Below are 27137 nucleotides of genomic sequence, written 5' to 3'. Positions count from 1 at the left end.
GTATCGGTAGCACACTCGGGGCAGAGCAATTAGGTAAAATGATGTCTGCAAATCTGCCAGCAGCTCATTTGCATTCACTTGGGGGGTAATTCCTTATACGTGTTGATAGAGATTTGCATATGTAATTAAGGTGGGAGGGGATTTGGATAAATTTGCATGGGCAATTAGAGTGAGAGGCGTTGGCACATCAATTTGCATGTGCAATTAGGGGCAGAGGGGCTGGTAGGGTAATTTGCATATAGAATTAGCATGGGAGGAGTTGCAGATGAATTTGAATATGCAATTAGCCCGGCCTGCTCATTTGCATCCCGGATTTGCACACATTTGCATATGCAATGTAGGAACAAGACCTTTGCGTCTCAATTAGCGGCTGCCATGGGATGGGGCTCATTTGCATATCATTATGCCCACGTCCTGCCCCCCCCAGTCCAGCTAATGCCCCCCCCACACACTCCTGGGTGCCCCCCATGGCCATGTCCCGACCCCTGAGCCCCAACCCGGATTCTGACCCACTCCCCCCCCCAATATCCGCCCCCCTTGGTTTGATGTCTGCCCCCCCTTTCTCTGCCCCCCCTCCCCCCCGCAGTGCTACGACCTTTTCAACTTGCTGGGCCTGCGGACCGCCTATGTCACCAACGTGGGCCGGCTGGTCGGGGTGGTGAGCCTCCGAGAGGTAGGGGGGGGCGTGGGATGGGGCAGGGAGCTCGTGGGGTCATGCCGGGGATCGGGGGGGGGGCTGTCAGGGAAGACTTGGGGGTCACAGGGACATCAGAGGGGGCGTGTGGGGAGATCCTGGGGGATCCGGGGTCAGGGAGGATGTAGGGGTCAGAGGGGGAGCTTTGGGGTTCGGGGAAGTTGAGGAAGGAGGCGGGGGTCAGCAGGTGGGGGGTCGCGGATCAAATGGGGGGGGGCTCAGAGATTTGGGGGCAGGGGTGTCCCTGATGTGCTGTCTCTGCCCCTCCCCAGCTCAAAGCCGCAGTGGAGGGGTCGGTCAAGGGCACCTTCCCCAGGTGCCGGGAACGCGACGGGGACCCCGACCCCAACGGAGCCTCGGCCTAGCGGGGATCGGAGCATCCGACCTCCCCCCAAAACCCGGATCGTGGGGGGAGGGCAGGGGAAAGAGAGCCCCCCACAGCGCCCCGCCCCCATCTTTTCTCTGTCGCCCCCCACGTCCCAGCTCCAATACCCCCCCAGTGACCCCTAAATTATTAACCCCCTGTTTTCTGGAGCTGCCCCCACTGAACCCCCCCCCCAATCACCCAGTAAAAAACGGGTTACATATTGTGCCTGTGTTTTATTTTCTAGGGGGCTGGTGGGTTGGAGCAGGGGGGGCCGGGAGCCAGGACTCCTGGGTTCTCTCCCCGGCTCTGGGAGGGGAGTGGGGGCTGGTGGTTAGAGCAGGGGGGGCCGGGAGCCAGGACTCCTGGGTTCTCTCCCCGGCTCTGGGAGGGGAGTGGGGGCTGGTGGGTTGGAGCAGGAGGGCTGGGAGCGAGGACTCCTGGGTTCTCTCCCCGGCTCTGGGAAGGGAGTGGGGGCTGGTGGTTAGAGCAGGGAGGGGTTGGGGGCCAGGACTCCTGGGTTCTCTCCCCGGCTCTGGGAGGGGAGTCGGGGCTGGTGGCTTAGACCAGGGGGGGCTGGGAGCCAGGACTCCTGGGTTCTCTCCCCGGCTCTGGGAGGGGAGTGGGGGCTGGTGGGTTGGAGCAGGAGGGCTGGGAGCCAGGACTCCTGGGTTCTCTCCCTGGCTCTGCGAGGGGAGTGGGGGCTGGTGCGGGGAGAGGTGAATGTGGAGCTGTGATGTCATGAGCCCGCAGGCGAGGCCGCAGCATCACGGTGAAGCACGTGGTCATCACGGTGCCCGGATGTACGATGATGACATCATAACCCGACAGAGTGACATCGTAGCTTCAGGCTGTGACATCCTTGTGTGACATGCCAAGTCACTAGTGCACCATGGGAAGTCACGTTGTTCCCCGATGACATCATAGGGCACACAGTGATGCCGTGGGCTGAGGCCATGACCTCACAGCATAACGCGGTGACATCACAGCAGATTGATGTCCTGCTGGGGGCTGTCCTTGGTCAGAAGGGTGCAATGACGTTGCTGCTGCATGTGGTGACATCATGGCAGAAGATGTAAGGGTGTGTTGTCACCAAGGAGCCTAACGTGGTCATGGTGACACCATGGCCTCACACTGCGCCATAATGTCATGATGATGGCATCATGGGGGGCAGTGGGGGCCGCGTGGGGCTACCGGGGCCGGAGGACCAGCTCAGTGCCCTGACGTTATGACATCACAGGGCCGTACGGCGACATCTGCCGGTGCAGTGGCCTTGCAGTGTGACAGAATGGCAGCACCGGGCACAGTGACATCACAGGGCCAGGTAGTGACATCACAGGGCCGGGGGGTGACACAAGAGTGAGGCACAGTGACATCATAGGGCAGGTGGTGACATCACAGGCCCAGGTGCTGACATCACAGGGGCAGGCGGTGACATCACAGGCCCAGGGCTGACATCACAGGGGCAGGCGGTGACATTATCTGTCCCTGGGGTCACGACGGCAGCACCAGGCGAGGCGGTGACGTCACCAGGCTGGGGGCGGGAGGCGGGAATCACCATTTTGTGGGGGCGGGGGGGGGGAGGGACGTCACGTGACCCGAGCCCCGCAGTGAGGCGGCGGCGCGGGGGGCCTCTCGCGCGAGGGCCGTTCCCCGTCACGTGGGCCTGGCGGCGCGGGGCGGGGCCGCCTCACGCGGAGGGGGCGCACGCGCGCGACCGGCGGCGGTTGGTGCGTGTGTCTGTGAGGGCGGCCCCGCCCCCCCTGTTCCCGCAGCCTCGCTTTGGAGACGCGCCCGCGCGCGCGCGTGCGTCGCGCGCGCCGGGCGGCGGTTGCTCCCCCGTCACGTGACCCCCTCCCCCTCCCTCCGCGGTCCCCGGGCTCCCCCGTCACGTGACGCGGCGCAGCGCCGCCATCTTGGTACAAACACAAACAAGCGGCGAGAGGAGGCGGCGGCGGCGGCGGAAGCGGCGAGAGACCCCGGAGCCCCCCCCCGCGGCCAGGGCCCCCCCCGGCCCCGCCCCCCGCCAGGCCCCGCCCCCCCCGAGCCGGGCGCCGCGGTGAGACCCGGGGGCCCCCCCCCCCCGCGCGCCGGGCCCCTCCCCCGCGCCGGGCCCCCCCCGCGCCCCTCCCCCACCCCCGCCGGCCGGGCCTGCCGCCCCGTTACCATGGAGACCCCGCCGCCCCTCCCCCCTCCCTGCCCCGCGCCGGTTGGGGGAGGGGGGAGCCCGCCCCCCCATCGCCCCCCCCCGGGGGGGTCCCCAGCTTCTCTCCCCTCCCCCCGGGTGTGGGGGGGGGCTCTGCTGCCCGTGTGACCCCCCCACAGGGGGGGGGCTCTGTGGGGGGGGGTCGCCTGGGGCAGGATATCGGGGTCTGCGTCGGGGGGGGGCAATTCCCCCCCCATCCCCTCACTGAACCCTCCCTGCCCCCCCCCCGACCCTGCGGGTGTGGGGGGAGCCGCTGGGGAGCAGGGTGTGAATCCTGGGCTGGGGGGGGCTGTTTGGGCACCTGCAGCTCCCCCCCCCCGGGGAAATGCCCCGTGGAAGTGGGGGTGTGTGGGGTGGGGGTGGGGGTTGGGAACCCCCTTTTCTGCACCCCCTGGCGAAGCTGCGGAGACCCCCCCCTTCCCCGCCCCCCTGTCAATGTGCCTTGGTCCCCTGGATACCCCCCCCCCCGCTTGGCTTTGTGGGACCTCTCTGGTTACCCCACTTGCCCCAGAACTGGGGGTGCACGTTGGGCGTTGCGGGCGCCTCTGAAGCCCCCTTATTTCTTGCTGTCCAGGCCCCCGTCCCAGGCTGCGTCGGGGGCTTTCTCTGGCTACCCCCTGGGGGGGGACGGGACGGGACACCTCGGGGGGGGGGTGTATGTGTGTGTGTGTGGGGGGGCGATGTGTAGGGCGCGTGCGGGTTGGGTTGTCTTGAGCTCTTTCCCTGTCTTGTGCAGCTGGTGGCCTCGATCCGTAGTGTCTCCTGGATGAATTTCCAGCCCCCCCCCCCGATAATTGCGTGGGGGGGGGGGCATTGAAAAAATGGCGGCGCGAATGGAGTTGAAATAACCCAAGCATCAGACACCAGGCCCCCCCCAACCCGTTGTGCCGGGTGCCGCACAGACACCCCCCTGCCCGATTGAGATCGGGGGGGGGGTATCCCCGTTGTGCCGGGTGCCGCACAGACACCCCCCAGCCCGATTGAGATCGGGGGGGGGGTATCCCCGTTGTGCTGGGCGCTGCACAGACACCCCCCTGCCCGATTGAGATCGGTGGGGGGGTATCCCCGTTGTGCCGGGTGCCGCACAGACACCCCCCTGCTCGATTGAGATCGGTGGGGGGGTATCCCCGTTGTGCCGGGTGCCGCACAGACACCCCCCAGCCCGATTGAGATCGGGGGGGGGGTATCCCCGTTGTGCTGGGCGCTGCACAGACACCCCCCTGCCCGATTGAGATCAGGGGGGGGTAACCCCGTTGTGCCGGGTGCCGCACAGACACCCCCCTGCTCGATTGAGATCGGGGGGGGGAGTATCCCCGTTGTGCCGGGTGCCGCACAGACACCCCCCAGCCCGATTGAGATCGGGGGGGGTATCCCCGTTGTGCCGGGTGCCGCACAGACACCCCCCAGCCCGATTGAGATCGGGGGGGGTATCCCCGTTGTGCCGGGTGCCGCACAGACACCCCCCACTGGTGTGGGTGCTGCGGGAGTGAATGGAAGATGGCAGAGAAGCGTCCAGCTGTCGGTGCAGACAGCGTCAGGTCGGCGGTGGTTCGTTGCGGGGAAACTCACGTTGGAAATAAGGTGTGAATTTTTGACAGGGCGGGTAGTGAACCGTTGGGACAGCGGACCCAGGATCAGGGTGGATTTCCCCCATCAGGGAAGGGCGGTTTTCCTAAAAGCCCTGCTGTGGGGCTGCCGGCTGGGGCAGTTCTCTGGCCTGCGTGTGCAGGGACCCTCCTGCCCTTGCCATCCGACTACGCCCACTGCTCCGACGTGTGGGGCGGCCCGCGGACTAAGTAACCGTCTGGACACACGCAGGGTTGCAAGAGAGCTAGTTGCAGGCGTGAAAATACGGGTGGCACAAGCCTTCGCCCCCCACGACCGAGATCGAGGGCTGCCCGTTGTGTCAGATGCTGCGTGAGCGCTGTTCCCTGCCCCATAGAGCTTGGCCTAAGTGTGTGTGTGTGTGGGGGGAGAAACTGAGGCACGGTGATGGGAAAGCGATCACACAGTTGATGGTGGCAGCGGAGCTGGGGAGGGAACCCAGGCGTCCTGACTTCCTCGGTGCCGGGCCCTGTACGAACCTGTGCCAGAAGTGTCCTGAGGCAGATGAAGTCCTGGCCGGTGTGAGGTCTCGTGCTCACGCCGCCTCTGCTTTGCTGCCGTAGCGTCTGTCTGTCTCCTAGTAACGCATGGTCAAAGGGGGGGGGGGGTGTAACCACCTGACCCCATTGGGTCTAAGGGAGTCTCTGCCGTCTGCTAGGTCTGTTCCCTCTCTGTACAACCGGGGGAATCCAGACGTGGCCCCCAGGAGTCTGCACCAGTGGCACTCGGTCTCCGGGCGCCGCGTTTCACTGTCGTCATCTCGCTGCCCTCAGAGAGGCCGGAAGTGCAATTTTTAAATCCGATTTGGGGCTGGGTTCGGGGTTATCCAAGAGCCGGTTAAGAGGTGCCTTGATCCCGGGCTCTAACGTGGGGAGAGATCTCGCCGAGGGGACAGAGTCAGACTCAGAACAAGTTGTGGGTTTGTCCTGAAGTGGGAAATTTAACCCACTGGAGCAACAGACACAATGTCCCACCTCCTGGAGTTTGAATCAGGATCAGGGGGGTGTCTTTTTAAAAGAGACGCTCAGCGTCTCCATCGGAAATTGTGGGTTTGGGGCAGGATTCCTGGGGCAGATGTTCTCCGTGCTGTGCGGCCGGTCGGATGACCCCTCCCGGCTTTAAGGTGCCTGAAAGTTCATGCTCTGTGGAGTTGGCGCGAGCCGCGTCTGTTATAACTGCGTCCGTGCGTTAGCTCGGGTGGTGGAAATGTACGCGGGATGGTGGGGGTGAAAAGGGTGGGGTCTCTGAGTTAAAGATGTCAAGTAACGTACCCACCGGAGTGGGTGGGTGAGATTCTGTGGCCTGCCTTGTGCAGGAGGTCAGACTAGATGATCGTAATGGTCCCTTACAGTCTATGAGTTCACGGAGGTGTACATTTGAATAGGTCATCGTAACTAGTCTTTATTCAGAGGGTCCCGCTCTTGGCCCTGGGTACTCTGCGCATGGTGCTGCACAAACACCGAGTAGTAGATGGTTCTTCTTTGAGACCAGGCAGATGTAGGAAGAGTCAACAAAGTGATGGCTGAAAATGTCCCGGTAGTGCCACGGTGAGGTGGGTTTAGTTGGCGGGGGAGGGAGCTGGATGGGGCAGGTGTGGGGGGATAAAGTGAAGGCTGTGTTTGGAGCACAGATGTGGATATGATGGAGGTCTGTATATGCATGACCGGTGTGGAGAAAGTAAATAAAGACGTGTTATTTACTCCTCAGAACACAAGAACTAGGGGTCACCCAATGAAATGAACAGGCGGCAGGTTTCAAACAAACCAAAGCAGTATTTCTTCACGCAACGACCAGTCAACCTGGGGAACTCCTCGCCAGAGGACGTTGCGAAGACCCAGATTATAACAGGGTTCGAAGAAGAACCAGAGAAGTTCACGGAGGACGGGTCCATCAATGGCTATTAGGCTGGACAGGGAGGGTGTCCCTAGCCTCTGTTTGGCAGAAGCTGGGAATGGGCGACAGGGGATGGATCACTTGATGATTCCCTGCTCTGTTCACTCCCTCTGGGGCACCTGGCACTGGATCCTGGCTAGACGGACCTTTGGTCTGACCCAGTCTGGCCGTTCTTATGTGCGCTTGTGTGAACTGAGTATTTGAATTGGGCCAGGGTTGCTGTTCAGGCTGTTTATTTTTTTTTTAAACGTGCCAGGAGGGTCGTGCACTACTGTGAATAAGCTTGGAGGGTTAGATTTCTATGCTAAATATCCGTAATTGTCGCTTTCACGGGACACACGCAACCCACGGAAAAACTATTCCCGTGGATAGCTGCCATTTCCAGCCAGGCAAAGTAGGGATAACGCTGCTTGAGAACTTTATCCTTAAATCAAACGAAGACGTTCTCAAGCGGCATTTTGCTTACTTCGCCCATGAACTTCAAATTATTCGTGGAAATATTTTTCCCCCCCGCGGGTCGAGTGGCTCCTGTGAAATTGACATCGATTTTGACGCGTGACGTTGACGATGTGTTTGAACGCTTCTAAAGCTTTCCAGGTTTTGAATCTCCCTCTGCAGTGATTAAATGACGACTGACTGGCCCCTCTGAATTTCCTGCCAGTACAAACATTTACATCAGTTAAAACCACTGCCTTTTGTGCAGCCGTGCACATTGAAATTGAGAATCAAAATAATGCTTAAAAAATAAAGCATCCATCAAAATTATTTAAAAAAATCCAAGCCTGTTTACTAACTGTCGGGCATATTTGAATGTGTATCTGCTTTCCCGGAACCTATTCACATCTGTGATCTTCATCTGTACCGTTTGGTGTTTGTATAGGCTGAGCAGAATTCAGTTTTTACTTTATTTTATCATGTTGATGGATAATATTGATTTTTATATTAGGGCATTTTAAAATATATATTTTTTTAAATTCACAGTTGAGGGGAAAGTATTAAATTGTTATTTAATGACAGTAGATGTTGAGATTCAAAAAGTTAAAGCTTTCTAACCGTTAGAACACGTTGGCGACGTCCCGTGTCAAAACAGACAAACTCTAAGAAGTTTTCAACTAGCGTTTTTCTTCCATTGTCAGTCTGTATGTTTCTGTCATCAGTGGAAATATTTTTTTTTCTCGGGGCTGGGTTCGGGGTTATCCAAGAGCCGGTTAAGAGGTGCCTTGATCCATGGCTCTAATGTGGGGAGAGATCTCTCCGAGGGGACAGATTCAGACTCAGAACAAGTTGGGGGTTTGTCCCCGGGTGGGAAATTGAACCCACTGGAGCAACTGACCCAACGACCCACCTCCTGGAGTCTGAATCGGGATCGGGAGGTGTCTTTTTAAAAGCTACGCTCAGCGTCTCAAGTGGAAATGGTGGGTTTGGGGCAGGATTCCTGGGGCGAACGTTCTCTGCTCCGTGCGTCTGGTGAAATGGATGGTTAGCAACGTTTACTGATACAAATCCCAGCCTGCGTCCATAGAACAAGGAGTCGGGGTTTTTATTTATGGTCTAGTGAATAGATTTGGACTTTAACTTCACAGAGCTGCCGTTAGCTTAGAGGTTAGGCGGCCTTTAGATCTTGCTAGAATTGGGATCGCTACCTGGGTTGTATTGCTACTTGGATGTTTTTACCAGAGATCTGCTCAGGCAGAAATTAACTCTCCGGGCAGCGTCACCCGGGAGGTAAGACTAAATCAGTAATACTCCGGCTGAGGCTCGGGAGCTGCAAGTGGCTTTTTAACGCGTCTCCGCTTTGTAGCATGTGATGTAATTATTATCCAGTCAGGCAGGAGGCTTTTTTGCTACGTTGTTGACCAATGGTCGTTGATAAAATAATAATACTCGGTCAGCTGTTTTGCTGTGAGAATATATAAAAACGATTTCCCCGTCATACTGTTTAAATATGAATCTATATTCACTATAGTAAATGAAATATGAATCTATATTCACTATAGTAAATGAAATGATCTATTCGTACCGCTGTGGCTCATTTGGGTAATGATGATCGCTCATTTGACTCCTGAATCCCCGAGGGCAGGAGAACATGAGGATTACGGACGCCTTCGGGGAACGGAGGTTGTTCGTAACTCTCTGACCAAAATGTTCCGGTCGTCCTTAAAACTTTCCAACGGACCGTTGCCTTCCTGCAGCTTTGAAACTTTACTGGGCGGAAGAAAAGTGCTGCTTTTAACCATCTTAATTTAAATGAAACGAGCGCAGAAACAATTTCCTACATCTGGGATGCTTTAGTTGGGGATTAGTCCTGCTTTGAGCAGGGGGTTGGACTAGATACCTCCTGAGGTCCCTTCCAACCCTGATCTTCTATGATTTGTCAAATCTGTTCCAGAGGAGGTGTGTCCTTGACTGGTCAGTTCGTAACTCTGGGGTTCGTAACGCCGGGTTTCTCCTGTATCTCTGGACTAGATGATTCCAACGACCTGGGGTGGGGGGAATCCTTCAGTACTTGGAGCAGAGAAGCACAACAAAAACGATCAAAGATCTAGAAAACATGAGGGATGGAGAAGGTTGAAAAAATTGGGTTGGTTTAGTCTGGAGAAGAGAAGACTGAGAAGTGACATGAGCACCATTTTCCGGTGGTTACAAGGAGGAGGGAGAAACACTGTTGTTCTTAATCTCTGAGGACAGGACAAGAAGCAACGGGCCTAAACTGCAGCAAGGGCGGTTTAGGTTGGACATCAGGAAAAACGTCCTAACTGTCAGGATAGTTAAGCACTGGAATCAATTTGTTACGGAGGTGGTGGAATCTCCATCGTTGGGGATGTTTAAGAGCAGGTTTGACAAACACCTGTCAGGGATGGTCTAGATAATACCCAGTCCTGCCTTGAGTGCAGGGGACAGGACTAGAGACCTCTCGAGGTCCCTTCCAGCCCTACGAGTCTGTGATCTTTGAAACCAAAACGTGGGTTTCTTTCAAAACCCTCTCTAATTGAGCGCAAAGTCCTGGCTTTGGGGCTGCCTGAAATTCTCTGGTTTGGGGGCGTTCGTCGATTGAGGTAATGGCTTGGATTGGACTATCTCCTATCGGAGCCACTCCGGACCGGGAAGGAAACCGGAGCGTCTGAGCTCCAGCCGAGCCTTGGGGTAGATGGTTGAGCAAAATCGGTTAACCCCCCTTGTGGGAAACCACTTAAAATGGGATTAAGGGTGTCTGAGGCGATGGTGTTTAGTGTCAAATTCGTAACGCCGCTCGAGTGCCCGGGCGTGTTCCCCGAAGGGGACCGAGCGGCCAGACGTGGCGCGACGGCTGCCTGGCGGTGTCCTTTCTCGGGTTTTGCCGTGAGCGTAGTGATTCTGTCCGGCTTCACTCATGTAGTTGTTACTGGGGCGTGCGAGGCGCTGGAGGAGGTACACCCCGGATTGCGAGCTGCGTGGCTAGGACCCGTGTGTGGTGGGGAGTATGTTATTTATGGCCCGGACCCACGGCGAGGGACAGGCCCTGCCCCAGGTCGAAGGAGGCAAAGGCAGGATTCTTATCTGTGTTCTGCTCTGGCGGGTCTGCGCGGTGCTGGAATAATGCAGATCCCCTGCTCTGGGCTGGGGTGGGGCCCCTCGCCGAAGTATCACATACGCCTGGCTGTGTTCCCCCCCCCCCCCGGCTGGTAAATCGCCCCCCCAGGCCCGCGGTTGGGAGGGCGCCCTGGTTCGAAATGATGCGGCAGTTTCCTGTCAGGTTCTCGCTCCGGGGGCTTTGCCTCCGAAAGGCCTTGGCCTAAGGAGTAGGAAACTGATGATGTTTGTGAGTTGTGGAGTGAAGTGTAGTGGTTAGAACGGGGGGGGGGAGCCAGGACTCCTGGGTTCTCTCCCCGGCTCTGGGAGGGGAGTGGGGGCTGGTGGTTAGAGCGGGGGGGGCTGGGAGCCAGGACTCCTGGGTTCTCTCCCCGGCTCTGGGAGGGGAGTGGGGGCTGGTGGTTAGAGCGGGGGGGGGGCGGGAGCCCGGACTCCTGGGTTCTCTCCCCGGCTCTGGGAGGAGAGTGAAGGCTGGTGGGTCAGAGCAGGGGGGGCTGGGAGCCAGGACTCCTGGGTTCTCCCCAGCGCTGGGAGGCGAGTGGGGGCTGGTGGGTTAGAGCAGGGGGGGCTGGGAGCCAGGACTCCTGGGTTCTCTCCCCGGCTCTGGGAGGGGAGTGGGGGCTGGTGGGTTAGAGCAGTGGGGGCTGGTAGCCAGGACTCCTGGGTTCTCTCCCCGGCTCTGGGGGGCGAGTGGGGGCTGGTGGGTTAGAACAGGGGGGGCTGGGAGCCAGGACTCCTGGGTTCTCTCCCCGGATCTGGGAGGGGAGTGGGGGCTGGTGGGTTAGAGCAGGGGGGGCTGGTAGCCAGGACTCCTGGGTTCTCCCCCCGGCTCTGGGACGGGAGTGGGGGCTGGTGGGTCAGAGCAGGGGGGGCTGGTAGCCAGGACTCCTGGGTTCTCTCCCCGGCTCTGGGAGGGTCTAAGCGGCCCACGGTTTGGCATTTGTCCGTTAGCTCTCGGCGGCGGCCCTGCCCGACGATTGGCTGCTTTGCCCTTTGTGGTTTCTGACAGTCTTGACATGGGTGTTATGCAACCTTCCCTCCCCCCTCTTCCCCCCACCCCCCGTCCCCCGGGCTGGAGTGACTGGGCTGCAGCCCTTCCGGCCCAGGGGGAGGCTTCAGGGGGCCATTCTGGTCCCAAAGAGCCTGTGGAACCCCCTGCCACATGCTGATGCCGGTGCTGAGAGTCAGGAGTCCTGGCTTCTAGTCCCAGCTCTGGTGTGGGGTCTGGTGGGTTACAGTGGGGATGGGGGGTTGGGGAGGGTCAGGACTCCTGGGTTCTCTCTCCAGCCATTGGTGATGATGGGGAAAGTCCCTTTGCCTTACTTCCTGCATAAAGCACAGCGCCATGGAAGCTCTATGTTCCTGTGCCCTCCGGTGGTTGTGATGGGAATTGCTCCCCTGTGTGTCCTATACCCTATACTGCTGACTGGAGAATCGCCTCCATCCCACGTGCTGGGGGCCACGCTCTGCAGGGTACAGGGGTCTGAAGCCAGTTCTCCCCCCGCCCCCCCCCCCCCAATCTGTCACCGTGTGGACTAATGCTCCCCCTCTCTTTCCCCAGCAGCTCTTCCCAATGTGAATCCGGCTTCCGACTCTGTCGTGGGGGGAGAAAGGCCCAGCAGCCGCATCAGCACCCGTGCTCCGCTAGCGACCCGGACAGGCGGGCGCCCGCAGATCCTTCCCCCACCCTCGGAAATCCCCCAGCCCCCAGCGCACTCGGACCCACAAGCCGCTGCCATCTGGGTGAGAAACGCTTGGGGTGTGGGGGGAGAGTACACACTGATGGCTGCGGAGAGAACCCAGGAGTCCTGGCTCCCAGCCCCCCACTCCCGTCCCAGAGCCGGGGAGAGAACCCAGGCATCCGGGCTCGCAGCGTGCCCCCCCCTCTCCCAATCGCCTAGACTGTGCAGCTGGTTCCTGGGGGAGGCATATGGAGGATTTGGGGGGTAACCTTGGGCTAGAATTATTTATCCCTTAGGTAATGATAGATGTGTGAAATGGGCTGGTGTTTAGTGGGGCCCATGGGGGTGGCCGTCAGTCCCCCCACGACCTTTTCCCCTCGAGCGGGGGCACCCCCCTTCTGAGCCCCCACCCACAGCTGATCTGCACTGGGAAGGCCCGGGGAGGGGGAGACAGTGGGGGTGGGGGGGATAGTCCTTTATCCTAACCCTGCGCCCCTCGGGTTCTGTCTCCTGGCTGCAGGTTCGGCGCCGTGGGCCGAGCCTCCCACGGTGAGGGGCGTGGGGCTGTAGCCAGCAGGTAAGGAAGGGGTGTGGGGGGGCTGTGAGAGGTCGGAGCGAGGGGGGCAGGGAGCCCAGAGCGACAGAATGGGGGCGCCCCACCTTTCATTGCCCGGTTTCCTTCCTCGCCGTCCAGGTCGTAGGACAACAGACGCTAAACCCAACGCACACGCAGAGGGCGATGGCCGCCGAGACGCTCAATTTTGGACCGGAATGGTGAGCGCGGGGAGCTGGGGGGCGGGGCCCAAAGAATGGGGAACCCCGGGGGTGGGGGGATCCCCGGAGAGATCCACAAACACCGGTTGGCCCTTAACTTCGGGGCAAAGAAGGTGATAATGCAGCTATTGACTCCTCTCCCCAAACGGGGAGAGAACCCAGGAGTCCTGGCTCCCAGCCCCCCCTGCTCTAACCCACCAGCCCCCACTTCCCTCCCAGAGCCGGGGAGAGAACCCAGGAGTCCTGGCTCCCGGCCCCCCTGCTCTAACCCACCAGCCCCCACTCCCCTCCCAGAGCCGGGGAGAGAACCCAGGAGTCCTGGCTCCCAGCCCCCCCTGCTCTACCCACCAGCCCCCCCTCCCCTCCCAGAGCCGGGGAGAGAACCCAGGAGTCCTGGCTCCCAGCCCCCCTGCTCTAACTCATTCTAACTTAATCCTGAAGCCCCCCTTGAAGGCTCCTAGCTGGCCAGACGCTCTCGCAGCCTCACTCTGCGTATGTGGCCGGGTGTTCGCGGAGCCTGGCCCCGTCGCTGACTCTCCGTCTGTCCCCCCCCCAGGCTCCGCGCGCTGTCCAGTGGGGGGAGCGTGGCCTCCCCCCCGCCCTCTCCTGCCATGCCAAAGTACAAGCTCGCGGACTATCGCTACGGCAGAGAAGAGATGCTAGCACTTTATATCAAAGAGAACAAGGTGCGTGTGTGTCCATGCCCCGGGGGCGGAGTCAGAGTGCCCAGCGGGGTGCTCCAGAGTGTTGCTCCTGAGGGCATCCTGTGCCCAAAAAATTAAAAATCCAGGGGGGGGTTGAGAGGGTTCTGTGTGGGGCAGTCTGGGTGCGGGTGGCCCAGCGGGGGATCTGGCTGCACGGGGGCTTGTTGGGGGTTCTGGGTGCAGTGGTAATGGGGCTCTGCAGAGGGGTTCAGGTGGAGGTGGTTGGGGCTGTGTGTGTGTATGGGGGTCTGGGTGTGGGGAGCTTAGTGCGGGGTCCAGGTGCAGAGGGAGTGGGGCTCATCGGGGGAGGTTCTGAGTGCAGGGGGGTGGTGAGGCTCGCCGAGAGGGTCTGGGTGCCCGGGGGTTGGGCGGATGGGGGAGTAGCTCCCTGCACAGGGATCCCGGCAGTTGAGGAGCGACGGGTGCAGGAAGTGGAGGGTGGGGAGTTTGCAGAGCTTCCTGCAGCCGGGGGCGAAATCTGGGGTGGGTCTGACCCGGCCCCGGATGCCGTGCAGGGAAAGAGGAAGTCGGGACTAGCGGCTGAGCTGGCAGAGGGTAGGAGCCACCAGCCGGGTCCCCAGTCCCGCCCCCTGCCCCACAGTGATTTACCTCCCTGCCGCCTGCCCATACTGCGCCCGGGGTCACATGACCACTCTTGTGGCTTCCCTTTGCTTCCCCGTCAAAGTCATTTTTCTGCGGGGAATCAAAGAAATCTGCGGGGGACGTAAATTCTGTGCATGCGCAGGGCTCGTGGAGTGTCAGGTGACCGGGGGGCGGGGTTATGGCTGCCCAATGGGGTGCCCCAGAATAGACCAGGGCCCATGGGATGTCAGGTGACCGGGGGGCGGGGTTATGGCTGCCCAATGGGGTGGCCTGGATTGTGTTGGGATGAGGGCTGTTGGGGTCTGAGTTCAGATCACCCACGGGGGGGGAGGGGAGGAGCCGCTGGTGTGACCCCCTGGGGTCCCCTTTCATGGTTCGCAGGGGTGTGTGTCTTGGGGGGCAGGGGGGGTGACCCTGCCGTGGGGGGGAGGGCAGGGGAAGTTCATTCCCAGCCGCACCCCCCAGCTGCTCTGTCTGCCCCGCCCAGGTCCCGGAGGAGCTCCAGGATAAGGAATTCGCTGCCATTCTCCAGGAAGAGCCGCTGCAGCCGCTGGCCCTGGTCCCGCTAACGGAGGAGGAGCAGGTAGTGGGGCAGGGGGGGCACCTTGGGGACCCCCACTGCTTGTGCCAGGGGCTGCACAGACCCACCCCCCCAACAGAGATCGGGGGTGTGCGCAAGGACAAAGCACCCCCTTACGGCTGAGATCCCCAGGGGCAGCCCTGGGGATGGGGCATGGGGTCTTTTCCCTTTGGGGGGGCCAGCCCAGATCCGGCCCCAGGGCGGGGAGTGGGGCACGGGGCTCCCACCCGGCCCCAGGGCGGGGACTGGCGGATCGGGGCAGGGGCCTGTCCCCTCTGGGGGTACCAGCCCCAATGTGGGGCAGGATCTAGCGATGTCTGTGTGCTAACCCCGCCCCCCGGCTCTGTTCCAGAGGAATTTCTCCATGTCTGTGAACAGCGTGGCGGTGCTGAGGCTGATGGGAAAAGGAGGCGGAGCTGCTCCCGCTGGAGTCTCCCGTGGGAGGGGCAGTACCCGGAGCCGAGGTATCTAGGGGGAGATTTGGGGGTCCGGGGCACCAGGATGTGGGGGATGGGGATGCGGGGGTCCGATAAGGTGGGGGCCATGCCTCGGGGGGTGAATGGGGACCGGTGGGAGAGGGGCACAGGTGGGTGAATGGGGAGGGGCCGTTCCTGGCTTCCCCCCCCCCCGGCAGGCGGGGTCCTGGGAGGGGGGCGGGGCAGCCCCCCGTTTTCAGGCTGGGGTCTCAGCGCTCATTTCCCCAGGCCGGGGCCGAGGCGAGAGCGGGTTTTACCAAAGAAGTCCGGAGGAGCCGGAGGGGGCGTTCGGGCGCGGGGCCCGGGAGATCCACCGCAGCCAGAGCTGGGACGACAGGTGAGCGGGCCCCTGGACTGGGGGGGCCCCTGGACTGGGGGGGGCCCTGGACTGGGGGGCCAGGCTCTGACCTCTCCCCTCTCTCTCCGGCAGGGGCGAGCGGCGGTTCGAGAAGCCGACCCGGCGGGATGGAAGTAGGTGGTTCCTGGGTCCTGTGGGGAGACATGGGGGGGGGGCTGTAACTGGGGGACCCTAGGACCGGAGGGGGGGGTCCCCACAGTCATGCCCAAGAATTGGGGGCGCCCCTCTACTGGGAACACCAACGCCTTGAGGAAGCGGGGGCTCTGCCCCCCACACCCGGGAGCTGCCCTTCCTCCAGGTGCTCCGCTGGGGGAGCAGCCGACCCCCTGCTGGGGGAATGGGGGGGACACGTGACCCGGCCCCCCACTGATGGCCTCTCCCCCGCAGCCCGGGCTCCCTTTGAGGAAGGGGCCCCGCCCCCCCGCAAGGAGTACGCCCGCTCGGACAGCAACAACTGGCGCACGCTGCGGGAGGAGCAGGAGGAGGAGGAGGAGGGGGGCGGGGGCGCTGGCCCCACCCCCGCCGGGGCGGCCGCGGGGGGCAGCTGGCGGCTCAGTGGAGCCCGGCGCGAGAGCGAGCGCTGGCGGTCGGCCAGCCCAGGTGAGGCCCCCCACGGGTGCTGGTGGTGGTGGGCTCTGGGGGTTGTGGGCGGGGCCTGTGGGGGACCCTCCCCATGATGAGGTGGTAGGTGGGGCCATAGGAGAGGCTGGGGGTGGGGCCTGTGGGGGGACCCTCCCCATGGTGGGGTGGTAGGCGGGGCCATAGGAGAGGCTGGGGGTGGGTCCTGTCAGGGGACCCTCCCCATGGTGGGGTGGTAGGCGGGGCCATAGGACAGGCTGGGGGTGGGGCCTGTGGGGGACCCTCCCCATGGTGGGGTGGTAGGCGGGGCCATAGGAGGGCAGGCTGGGGGAGGGGCCTGTGGGGGACCCTCCCCATGGTGGGGTGGTAGGCGGGGCCATAGGAGGGCAGGCTGGGGGCGGGGCCTGTGGGGGACCCTCCCCATGGTGGGGTGGTAGGCGGGCCCATAGGAGGGCAGGCTGGGGGCGGGGCCTGTGGGGGACCCTCCCCGTGGTGGGGGGGTAGGAGGGGCCATAGGAGGGCAGGCTGGGGGCGGGGCCATAGGACAGGCTGGGGGCGGGGCCTGTGGGGGACCCTCCCCATGGTGGGGTGGTAGGCGGGGCCATAGGACAGGCTGGGGGCGGGGCCTGTCAGGGGACCCTCCCCATGGTGGGGTGGTAGGCGGGGCCATAGGAGGGCAGGCTGGGGGCGGGGCCTGTGGGGGACCCTCCCCATGGTGGGGTGGTAGGCGGGGCCATAGGAGGGCAGGCTGGGGGCGGGGCCTGTCAGGGGACCCTCCCCATGGTGGGGTGGTAGGCGGGGCCATAGGAGGGCAGGCTGGGGGCGGGGCCTGTGGGGGGACCCTCCCCATGGTGGGGTGGTAGGCGGGGCCATAGGAGGGCAGGCTGGGGGCAGGGCATGGGCAGGTCCCATCCCCGTTCTGAGTTGGTGGGCGGGGCCGGGAGCCCAGGTCCCCGCAGTGGTGGGGCAGCAGTGGGGCGCCCCCCGCTCAGCGTGAACCCCCCCCCCCCAGATGGCGCGCCCCGCTCGGCTGGCTGGCGGGAGCACCCCGACGGCCGGCGCCGCAAGTTCGACTTTGACTTCCGGGAGCGGGAGGAGGAGCGGGGCGGGCGGCGGCACCGGGGCAGCGACAGCTTCGAGGACGACAAGGACGGGCTGCCCGAGTGGTGCATGGACGACGAGGACGAGGAGATGGGCACCTTCGACTCCTCCGGCGCCTTCATGCCCCTCAAGGTACCCGCTCCCCGGGCGGGGAGAGAACCCAGGAGTCCTGGCCCCCACCCTCCTCCCCGGGCGGGGAGAGAACCCAGGAGTCCTGGCCCCCACCCTCCTCCCCGGGCGGGGAGAGAACCCAGGAGTCCTGGCTCCCACCCTCCTCCCCGGGCGGGGAGAGAACCCAGGAGTCCGGGCTCCCAGCCCCCACCCTCCTCCCCGGGCGGGGAGAGAACCCAGGTGTCCTGGCTCCCAACCCCCCTGCTCTAACCCACCAGCCTCCACTCCCCTCCTAGAGCTGGGGAGAGAACCCAGGAGTCCTGGCTGCCACCCTCCTCCCCGGGCGGGGAGAGAACCCAGGAGTCCTGGCTCCCAACCCCCCTGCTCTAACCCACCAGCCCCCACTCCCCTCCCAGAGCCGGGGGGAGAACCCAGGAGTCCTGGCTCCCGGCCCCCCTGCTCTAACCCACCAGCCCCCCCTCCCCTCCCAGCGCCGGGAGAGAACCCAGGAGTCCTGGCTCCCAGTCCTGTCCCCCGGGGTAGTTCCTGCTGTCGGCTGGGCCGGGGAGTGGGCAGAATGGTGGTCGGATTCACGTGATCCGGGGTGGGATGCTTCCCCCCACCCCTCCATGTACTTGGGGGTCCTGGCTTGACCTCTGACCCCCAAGCCCCTCCTCCTCTCTGACAGAAGAGCCCCAAGGAGCCAATCCCGGAGGAGCAGGTGTTCGACTTCCATCCGTTGCAGGAAGATGACGAGAGGTCGGAAGGGAAGGACGACCCCGAGCCCGGCTCGAAGGAGCCCCCCGAGAAAGGTCAGGCGGGCGGGGGGCTCGGGGGGACCCCACTGCACCTGGGTGGGGGGCGGGCGGGGGGATCGGGGCAGCCCCCCGGGTGGTAACCCGTTCTCTCTCCCTCCCCAGAGGCCTGGAAGGATCCCTCGATGGCCCCGGAGGAGAAGCGATGTTCCCCGCCCGGCGCCCCCTGGCTGTCGGGCCCCCCTTTTGCTGCTACTGTTGCCACTGCCACTAGTGAATGTGAGAGCGCCCCGCTGGGGGGCTCGGACCCCGCCGCACCCCTCGGCCCCTGCGACAAGGAGCCGAAGCCTGCTGCGGAAGGTACCAAGCGGGCGGGGGGACGGGCCTAGTAGACTTGGTACGTTCCTGCCCCTGCGGGGGGTGGGCTGGTGGTGGTCTCCCCCATCCCAGGATGCATTGCTCCCTTCAGCGCCAAAGGAGCCAGGATGTTATCACACCTAGTGTCTTCGTTGCCCGGTTTGGAAGTCAGCAGAGAGCCTAGCAGAAAAGATCCCTGCACCACTCAATGGGACGTTCACTCTGAAACCTACTGATGGGCCAGGCCCCTCCTACTGACCTCAACGGAAACCATCCACCTACCTTCACCCCCTCCCCCCCGCAGTGCTTCTGTAGAGCTGAGCGCTGCCTGAGTCTGCTGAGAGCCTGAAACAGTCACTTCCTGTGCGCCCTAAGGAAGGGTGTTCACTCTGAAACCTACTAACGTCTGTCCGACCACCTGTATCTGCGGAGAGCCTGAAAGGACAGCTCCCACACCTGTCAGGAGGCTACCAAGGCGGGGGTGGTATTATGGGGGGGGGGCAGGGATCTGAGCCCCGGGGGGGTGGGGGAAGAGTTAATGAATTAATGTAGTGACTCCCTCCCTCCCTCCTTCCCCAGGGGACCCAGGCGTCCTGAGCCTCCCGTCTCAGCTCAGCACGGGCGCGGTCTCCACCCTCTCCTCCCCTTCCTCCACCACCAATGCTGCTACTGAGTTCTCCATCGGGGACGCCGAGGACGACGACGGGATGAAACATCTTCAGCAAGTGAGGGGGGGAGCCCGGACGCCTGGGTTCTCTCCCTGGCTCTGGGAGGGGAGTGGGGGCTGGTGGGTGGGAGCAGGGGGGGCTGGGAGCCCGGACGCCTGGGTTCTCTCCCCGGCTCTGGGAGGGGAGTGGGGGCTGGTGGGTCGGAGCAGGGGGGCTGGGAGCCAGGACTCCTGGGTTCTCCGCCCCCACTCCTGGCCTGTGCTCAGGGTGGGAGCAGCACAGATTTGGGGGGCCGTGGCCCCGGTCTCACCCCGGTTGCCCCCCCAGGAAGCAGAGAAGATGGTGGCCTCGCTCCAGGAGAGCTCCATGGACGAGGAGCGCTTCACCCAGGCCATCCGGGAGCCGCGGAACACGGCCGCCGCCCTGCCCCTCTCCCACGAGGCCGCCATGAAGTGGTTCTACAAGGACCCCCAGGGGGAGATCCAAGGTGGGGGGCCGGCGGGGGGTGGGGGGGGTCACGGCAGGGAGTCCTTGGGCCTCTGGGGTTCCTGTCCCCGGAGCTGGAAGATCCCCCTCCCCCCCTTCTCGATTCCGTGGGGCAGCTCGACCCCTGATTCCTGGGCCTGGTACTTCCTGTCTGCCCCCACCCCCACTCGCAGTGCTTCTCCTAACCAGCCCCGCCCACCCCAGAGCTGGGCGCGTCCCAGCGCCGGGCGAGGGGTCCCTGGGTCACCGGCCGCCCCGCCCCAGAGCTGGGCGCATCTCAGCGCCGGGCGAGGGGTCCCTGGGTCCCCGGCCGCCCCGCCCCAGAGGTGGCTGCATCTCAGCGCCGGGCGAGGGGTCCCTGGGTCACCGGCCGCTCCGCCCCAGAGGTGGGCGCATCTCAGCGCTGGGCGAGGGGTCCCTGGGTCACCGGCCGCCCCGCCCCAGAGGTGGCTGCATCTCAGCGCCGGGCGAGGGGTCCCTGGGTAACCGGCCGCCCCGCCCCAGAGGTGGCTGCATCTCAGCGCCGGGCGAGGGGTCCCTGGGTCACCGGCCGCTCCGCCCCAGAGGTGGGCGCATCTCAGCGCCGGGCGAGGGGTCCCTGGGTCACCGGCCGCTCCGCCCCAGAGGTGGGCGCATCTCAGCGCCGGGCGAGGGGTCCCTGGGTAACCGGCCGCCCCGCCCCAGAGGTGGCTGCATCTCAGCGCCGGGCGAGGGGTCCCTGGGTCACCGGCCGCCCCGCCCCAGAGGTGGGCGCATCTCAGCGCCGGGCGAGGGGTCCCTGGGTCACCGGCCGCCCCGCCCCAGAGGTGGCTGCATCTCAGCGCCGGGCGAGGGGTCCCTGGGTAACCGGCCGCCTCGCCCCAGAGGTGGCTGCATCTCAGCGCCGGGCGAGGGGTCCCTGGGTCACCGGCCGCCCCGCCCCAGAGGTGGGTGCATCTCAGCGCCGGGCGAGGGGTCCCTGTGTCACCGGCCGCCCCGCCCCAGAGGTGGGCGCATCTCAGTGCCGGGCGAGGGGTCCCTGGGTAACCGGCCGCCCCGCCCCAGAGGTGGCCGCGTCTCAGCGCCGGGCGAGGGGTCCCCGTGTCCCCGTCGCCCCGCCCCAGAGGCGGCCGCGTCCCGGCGCCGGGCGAGGGGTCCCCGTGTCCCCGTCGCCGCGCCCCAGAGGCGGCCGTGTCCCGGCGCCGGGTCCCCGCGTGACCCCCTGTGTGTCTGTGGCCGCCCCGCAGGGCCCTTCACCACGCAGGAGATGGCGGAGTGGTTCCAGGCCGGCTATTTCACCATGTCGCTGCTGGTGAAGCGCGGCTGCGACGAGGGCTTCCAGCCGCTGGGCGAGGTGATCAAGATGTGGGGGCGAGTGCCTTTCGCGCCGGGCCCGTCGCCGCCCCCGCTGCTGGTGAGCCGCGCCCCCCGCCGGGGGGACCCCCGAGATCCTGCCCGGCCCAGCCCCGGGGGGGACCCGAACCCCGTCCTCCAAGGCCGGGCAGATGGGGAGCGAACCCCAACCCCGGCCTGCTTCCTGCCCGGCCCCGCCCGCGGCCCAGGATCCCTTTGGGGGCGCCCCACGGAGGTGGCAGCGGGAGGTCCCGGAGTCACAGCCCCCCCGCGCCCCCAGTGTCTGGCATCGGCCCCCTCCCCGTGGGGAGCCCCACAGCCTGTCTGTGCCGTTGTCCCCCAGGGGAACCTGGACCAGGAGCGGCTGAAGAAGCAGCAGGAGCTGGCGGCCGCCGCCCTCTACCAGCAGCTGCAGCATCAGCAGTTCCTGCAGCTCATCAACCGGTACCTGCCTGACAGGTACGGTCTGAGCGCCGTGGGGGGGCAGGCGTGGGGCGCGGGGCTGATCCCTGTCACTTCCCCCCCTCGGGCCGGGCGTGGGGCGCGGGTCTGATCCCTGTCGCTTCCCCCCCTCGGGCCGGGCGTGGGGCTGATCCCTGTCGCTTCCCCCCCTCGGGCCGGGCGCGGGGCTGATCCCTGTCGCTTCCCCCCCTCGGGCCGGGCGTGGGGCGCGGGTCTGATCCCTGTCGCTTCCCCCCCTCGGGCCGGGCGCGGGGCCGACCCCCGTCGCTTCCCCCCCTCGGGCCGGGCGTGGGGCGCGGGGCCGACCCCCGTCGCTTCCCCCCCTCAGGCCGGGCGTGGGGCTGATCCCTGTCGCTTCCCCCTCTTGGGCCGGGCGTGGGGCGCGGGGCCGACCCCTGTCGCTTCCCCCCCCTCGGGCCGGGCGTGGGGCGCGGGTCTGGGGTTGGGGGCATGGGGCAGGCATTGGGGCTTCCTAGGGTGGGCACAGAGGCTCTCTGGGGTGGGGGTATGGGCCCTGGGGGGCCATGGGGCACGGGTCTGGCATGGGGGCGGGGGGCACCGGAGGTCCCGGGGGCGGGCACGGGGGCTGTGGGGCGGGCCGGGCGGGGGGCACCGGGGGCTGTGGGGCGGGCCGGGCGGGGGGCCGCGGGGCAGGCCGGGCGGGGGGCACCGGCCCCGCAGCGACTCCCCGGCTCTCCCCAGGCCGCAGTTCGCCCAGTGCGCGCTCCAGCAGAAGCTGGCGGCCGGAGACCTGACCCAGCAGCAGCTCACGGCTTTCCTGCAGCAGCTGCAGGCTCTGAAACCCAGGTGAGGCCCCCCGCGCCCGGCCAGCCCCCCGGCTCCCCTCCCGGGCCGGCCCCCCAGCTCCTCACACTCTGATTCGTTCCACTCTCCCGCTGCCATCTGGGGTGGAGCAGGGAACGTGCACACGGTCTGACTGGTCAGGACTCCTGGGTTCTCTCCCCGGTGCTGGGAGGGGAGTGGGGGCTGGTGGGTTGGAGCAGGGGGGGCTGGGAGCCAGGACTCCTGGGTTCTCCCCCTGGCGCTGGGAGGGGAGTGGGGGCTCGTGGGTCAGAGCAGGGGGGCTGGGAGCCAGGACTCCTGGGTTCTCTCCCCGGCTCCGGTAGCTGCCTTACCCCCGCAGGACTGCCCCTGGGGGTGGCTGAGGCTCTCTCCCCCTGGGGGCGCTGTGGGGGGCGAGCGGGGCGCTGAGTGGGGCACCCCCTTGCCTTGCAGAGCCGGGGAGCAGAACCTGATCCCGGCGATGAACCGCTCCATGTCCGTGCCAGACACAGGGTCCCTGTGGGACGCGCATACCTCAGCCTCACAGCCTGCAGGTAAGGGGGGGTGGCGTGGCGCCGGGGGGGTGGCAGCGTGGGGAGGGGGTGGCGTGGGGCAGGGGGGGGCGGCGCGGCACTGGGGGGGCGCCGTGCTGGGCCTGACGCCCCGGTCTCTCCCGCAGGCGGTGAGGCCAGTCTATGGGATTTACCAATTAATTCTTCAACTCAGGGTCCAATCTTAGAACAATTGCAACTGCAACAGAAAGTAAGTGTCGGAGCCCGGATGCCTGGGTTCTCTCCTTGGCTCTGGGAGGGGAGTGGGGGCTGGTGCTTAGAGCAGGGGGGGCCGGGAGCCAGGACTCCTGGGTTCTCTCCCCGGCTCTGGGAGGGGAGTGGGGGCTGGTGGTTAGAGCAGGGGAGGCCGGGAGCCAGGACTCCTGGGTTCTCTCCCTGGCTCTGGGATGGGAGTGGGGGCTGGTGGGTCAGAGAAGGGGGGGCTGGGAGCCAGGACTCCTGGGTTCTCTCCCCGGCTCTGGGAGGGGAGTGGGGGCTGGTGGGTTAGAGCAGGGGGGGCTGGGAGCCAGGACTCCTGGGTTCTCCGCCCGGCTCTGGGAGGGGAGCGGGGGCCTGGCCGCCGTTCGGCAGGGGGGTACGTGAGATCTCGGCGCTGCCCGAGTCCCCGGCAGCCGGGTGGGTGGCGGGGGGGACACACTCTCTCTCTGCCAGCCGGGACCCCCCCACACCCGCCCTGCCCCCCCCCCCCCCCGGTGCCGCAGCTCCAGGAGCGCCGCGACGCGGAACTCAGGGCGAAGCGGGAGGAGGAGGAACGCAAGCGGCGCGAGGAGAAGCGGCGCCAGGAGGAGCAGAAGCGGCGCGAGGAGGAGGAGCTGTATCGGCGCAAACAGGTCAGCCCCCCCCCGGCCCCCACGGACCCCTGGCCTGCCCTGGGTTCCCTCCCTGGCTCGGAGAGGGGCGGGGGGGACTGGGAGCCAGGACTCCTGGGTTCTTTCTCCTTCACTGCGCCTTTGGGCCTCAGTTTACCCCTGTGTTTTAGGGGCCCTGATCTGCTCCCCAGAGGGGTTGTGGGGCTCCCATGGAAGGTGGAGACCCTGGGGGTCGGAGGGGGGCCCCCAGCGCCCACAGATCCCCACTTGCTCCTCCTGGGGGCAGCCGCGGGCTGGGAACGGGTGAGGTCCCCGGGCCGGGTGGGGGCTGGGCCGGCCGTGCCCCCCCCCCGGTAACCCCCCTGCCCCCCCCCCCCCCGCAGTGCCGGCAGCAGGAGCTGGTGCTGAAGCTGCTGCAGCAGAGCCAGGCGCAGAGCGCGGCGCCCTGGGGGGGGCTGGGCAAGCCGCCCGGGGGCATGAAGGCCCTGCTGGAGCTGCAGGAGAGCGAGCGGCAGCTGCAGAAGCAGCAGCGGGCGCAGCAGAGAGCGGTGAGTGGCCCCGCCCCCAGGCATCCCCTGGCCCCGCCCCCAGCCTGGCTCCGCCCCCATGGTATCCCCAGGCCTCACCCCCATAGTCTGCTGTGGCCCCACCCCCATGATTTCCCTTAGCCCCGCCCCTGTCCAGGCCCCACCCCCATGATCTCTTCCGCTGGTCCCACCCCCAACCTTCACCCCTCCCTATAGTCTGCCCTGGCCCTGCCCACAAGCAGGCCGGTCCCCTGCTCTGCCCTCCCCCCCCACCCCATCATCTAGGGAGGTCCCCTCTCCAGTCTCAGTGCCCGCCCCACGGAGGAGTAGTGTCCCTGAACCATTTGCTGGGTCACCGGCCGCCCCGCCCCAGAGGTGGCTGCGTCTCAGCGCCGGGCGAGGGGTCCCCGGGTAACTGGCCGCCCCGCCCCAGAGGTGGCTGCATCTCAGTGCCGGGCGAGGGGTCCCCGGGTAACCGGCTGCCCCGCCCCAGAGGTGGCTGCGTCCCAGCGCCGAGCGAGGGGTCCCTGGGTAACCGGCCGCCCCGCCCCAGAGGTGGCTGCATCTCAGCGCCGGGCGAGGGGTCCCTGGGTAACCGGCCGCCCCGCCCCAGAGGTGGCCGCATCTCAGCGCCGGGCGAGGGGTCCCTGGGTCCCCGGCCGCCCCGCCCCAGAGGTGGGCGCATCTCAGCGCCGGGCGAGGGGTCCCTGGGTCACCGGCCGCCCCGCCCCAGAGGTGGCTGCATCTCAGCGCCGGGCGAGGGGTCCCTGGGTCACCGGCCGCCCCGCCCCAGAGGTGGGCGCGTCTCACCCCCGGTGGTGCTGACCTGGCATCCCCTTCCCAGCACGGGGGGCTCGGCATGAGCAGCCCCTCACAGTGGGGCACCGACTCCAGCCCGCTGTGGAGCCATGAGAAGAGCAGCCTGTGGGACGAGAGCGTCAAGAACATGAGGAGCGTGGGGCTGAAGAGCAGCCGCAGCAGCCCCTCCCTCGGGTGAGCCTGCGGGTCGGGAGTGAGGGGCACCGGCAGGGCTGGGGGGGCAGGGGCTGCGGGTCGGGAGTGAGGGGCACCGGCAGGGCTGGGCCAGCAGGGGCTGCGGGTCGGGAGTGAGGGGCACCGGCAGAGCTGGGGGGCAGGGCTGGGCCGGCAGGGGCTGCGGGTCGGGAGTGAGGGGCACCGGCAGGGCCAGGCTGGCAGGGGCTGCGGGTCGGGAGTGAGGGGCACCGGCAGGGCCGGGCTGGCAGGGGCTGCGGGTCGGGAGTGAGGGGCACCGGGCTGGCAGGGGCTGCGGGTCGGGAGTGAGGGGCGCCGGGCTGGCAGGGGCTGCGGGTCGGGAGTGAGGGGCACCGGCAGGGCCGGGCTGGCAGGGGCTGCGGGTCGGGAGTGAGGGGCACCGGCAGGGCCGGGCTGGCAGGGGCTGCGGGTCGGGAGTGAGGGGCACCAGCAGGGCCGGGCTGGCAGGGGCTGTGGGTCGGCAGCGAGGGGCACTGGCAGGGGCTGTGGGTCGGCAGTGAGGGGCGCCGGGCTGGCAGGGGCTGTGGGTCGGCAGTGAGGGGCGCCGGGCTGGCAGGGGCTGTGGGGCGGCGGTGAGGGGCGCCGGGCTGGCAGGGGCTGTGGGGCGGCCGTGAGGGCTGGCGGCTCTCTCTGACTCTCTGCCCCCCGGCACAGGGACAGCTACGGGGGGCCGGGCCGGCAGAGCCGGAAGAAGACGGACGAGGAGGAGAAGCTGCTGAAGCTGCTGCAGGGGATCCACAAGCCCCAGGACGGCTTCACCCAGTGGTGCGAGCAGATGCTGCACGTCCTGAACAGCTCCAGCAACCTCGACGGTACTCGTGCGCCCGGACGCCTGGCTCCCCTGCGCCCCAGGGGGGAGGCGTGGGGGGCTGGAGCCCCAGGGCTCCTGGGGTCGGTCCCCAGCTCTCGTTTCCTCAGTTTCCCCCACCTCGTGCCTCGGTTTCCGCAGCTCTCGGGCCTTGTTCTTGGGTGGGTGGGTGGGTGCTTGGGGGGGGGGGGAGGCCGGGGGGCGAAGGGGGCTGCCCCTCCTTGACCCCCCACCCCCTCCGCCCGCAGTCCCCACAGTGGTGGCGTTCCTGAAGGACATGGAGTCCCCGTACGACGTTCACGACTTCATCCGCTCCTACCTGGGCGACACGGTGGAAGCCAAAGAATTTGCCAAGCAGTTCCTGGAGCGGCGCGCCAAGCAGAAAGCCAGCCAGCAGCGCCAGCAGCAGCAGGTAGGGGGCGCCCTCCCCCGGCCGCCGGGGGGGCGGGGCTTGCTGAGGGGCGGGGCTCCACGCTAATCCCTCCCCCCCCTTCCCACCAGGAAGCCTCCTGGCTCAGCTCCGGCAACCTGCCCTCCCCGTTCCCGGCCAACCACAGCACCAAACAGCCGCCCTTCGACGGCAGCCAGCCGGTGAAGATCAAGAGGAGACCGGTCCTGCTGCACGCTGACCCCAGCATCCTGGGTAGGGGGGGGGCCGGACGCCTGGGTCCTCTCCCCGGCGCCGGGAGGGGAGTGGGGCCTGGTGGTTGAGAGCAGGGGGGGCTGGGAGCCAGGACTCCTGGGTTCTGTCCCCAGCGCCGGAAGGGGTGTTGGGGCTGGTGGGATAGATCTGGGGAGCCCGGACTCCTGGGTTCTCTCCCCGGCTCTGGGAGGGGAGTGGGGGCTGGTGGTTAGAGCAGGGGGGCTGGGAGCCAGGACTCCTGGGTTCTCTCCCCGGGTCTGGGAGGGGAGTGAGGGCTGGTGGTTAGAGCAGGGGGGCTGGGAGCCAGGACTCCTGGGTTCTCTCCCTGGCTCTGGGAGGGGAGTGGTGGCTGGGGGGTCAGATCATAGGAGTCCTGGCTCCCAGCGCCCCGGGTTCTCTCCCTGGCTCTGGGAGGGGAGTGAGGGCTGGTGGTTAGAGCAGGAGGGCTGGGAGCCAGGACTGCTGGGTTCTCTCCCCGGCTCTGGGAGGGGAGTGGGGGCTGGGGGGTCAGATCATGGGGCGCTGGGAGCCCGGACTCCTGGGTTCTCTCCCTGGCTCTGGGAGGGGAATGGGGGTGGTGGGTTAGAGCAGGTGGGGCTGGGAGCCCGGACTCCTGGGTTC

The 27137-nt window shown here is 65.9% G+C and overlaps 2 protein-coding genes across 7 annotated transcripts in view; both read left to right on the top strand.

Annotated features, from left to right (window-relative positions):
• Window positions 1-1230, top strand: part of LOC123357142 (chloride channel protein ClC-Kb-like) — a 44984-nt gene extending 43754 nt beyond the window's left edge. For all 4 annotated transcript variants that reach the window (XM_045000455.1, XM_045000454.1, XM_045000453.1 and 1 more), the window contains 2 exons: window positions 587-673; window positions 967-1230. In XM_045000455.1, the coding sequence (XP_044856390.1) occupies window positions 587-673; window positions 967-1059 (180 nt within the window). In that variant the 3' untranslated portion in view covers window positions 1060-1230. The remainder of the gene's footprint in view (window positions 1-586; window positions 674-966) is intronic.
• A 1840-nt stretch (window positions 1231-3070) lies between these two features.
• Window positions 3071-27137, top strand: part of GIGYF1 (GRB10 interacting GYF protein 1) — a 28321-nt gene continuing 4254 nt past the window's right edge. The window contains exons 1-26 of one of the 3 annotated variants that reach the window (XM_045000470.1): window positions 3071-3117; window positions 11897-12075; window positions 12535-12591; window positions 12709-12788; window positions 13345-13474; window positions 14583-14678; window positions 15028-15139; window positions 15380-15488; window positions 15582-15622; window positions 15897-16109; window positions 17101-17321; window positions 17992-18112; window positions 18221-18415; window positions 18992-19137; window positions 19408-19567; window positions 20793-20959; window positions 21242-21357; window positions 22063-22167; window positions 22597-22697; window positions 22823-22905; window positions 23417-23545; window positions 23908-24072; window positions 24896-25044; window positions 25720-25877; window positions 26122-26285; window positions 26375-26516. In XM_045000470.1, coding sequence (XP_044856405.1) covers window positions 12754-12788; window positions 13345-13474; window positions 14583-14678; window positions 15028-15139; window positions 15380-15488; window positions 15582-15622; window positions 15897-16109; window positions 17101-17321; window positions 17992-18112; window positions 18221-18415; window positions 18992-19137; window positions 19408-19567; window positions 20793-20959; window positions 21242-21357; window positions 22063-22167; window positions 22597-22697; window positions 22823-22905; window positions 23417-23545; window positions 23908-24072; window positions 24896-25044; window positions 25720-25877; window positions 26122-26285; window positions 26375-26516 — 3058 coding nt within the window. In that variant the 5' untranslated portion in view covers window positions 3071-3117; window positions 11897-12075; window positions 12535-12591; window positions 12709-12753. Of the gene's footprint in view, window positions 3118-11893; window positions 12076-12534; window positions 12592-12708; window positions 12789-13344; window positions 13475-14582; window positions 14679-15027; window positions 15140-15379; window positions 15489-15581; window positions 15623-15896; window positions 16110-17100; window positions 17322-17988; window positions 18113-18220; window positions 18416-18991; window positions 19138-19407; window positions 19568-20792; window positions 20960-21241; window positions 21358-22062; window positions 22168-22596; window positions 22698-22822; window positions 22906-23416; window positions 23546-23907; window positions 24073-24895; window positions 25045-25719; window positions 25878-26121; window positions 26286-26374; window positions 26517-27137 lie in introns of all 3 variants that reach the window. The other 2 variants (XM_045000468.1, XM_045000469.1) reach the window with 2 other exon arrangements.

The sequence above is a fragment of the Mauremys mutica genome, unplaced genomic scaffold, assembly GCF_020497125.1.
Source record: "Mauremys mutica isolate MM-2020 ecotype Southern unplaced genomic scaffold, ASM2049712v1 000330F_np12_obj, whole genome shotgun sequence".
NCBI classification, from domain to species: Eukaryota; Metazoa; Chordata; order Testudines; family Geoemydidae; genus Mauremys; species Mauremys mutica.
Note: the sequence above shows the minus strand (reverse complement) of the source record. Positions and strands in the feature narration are given on the sequence as shown.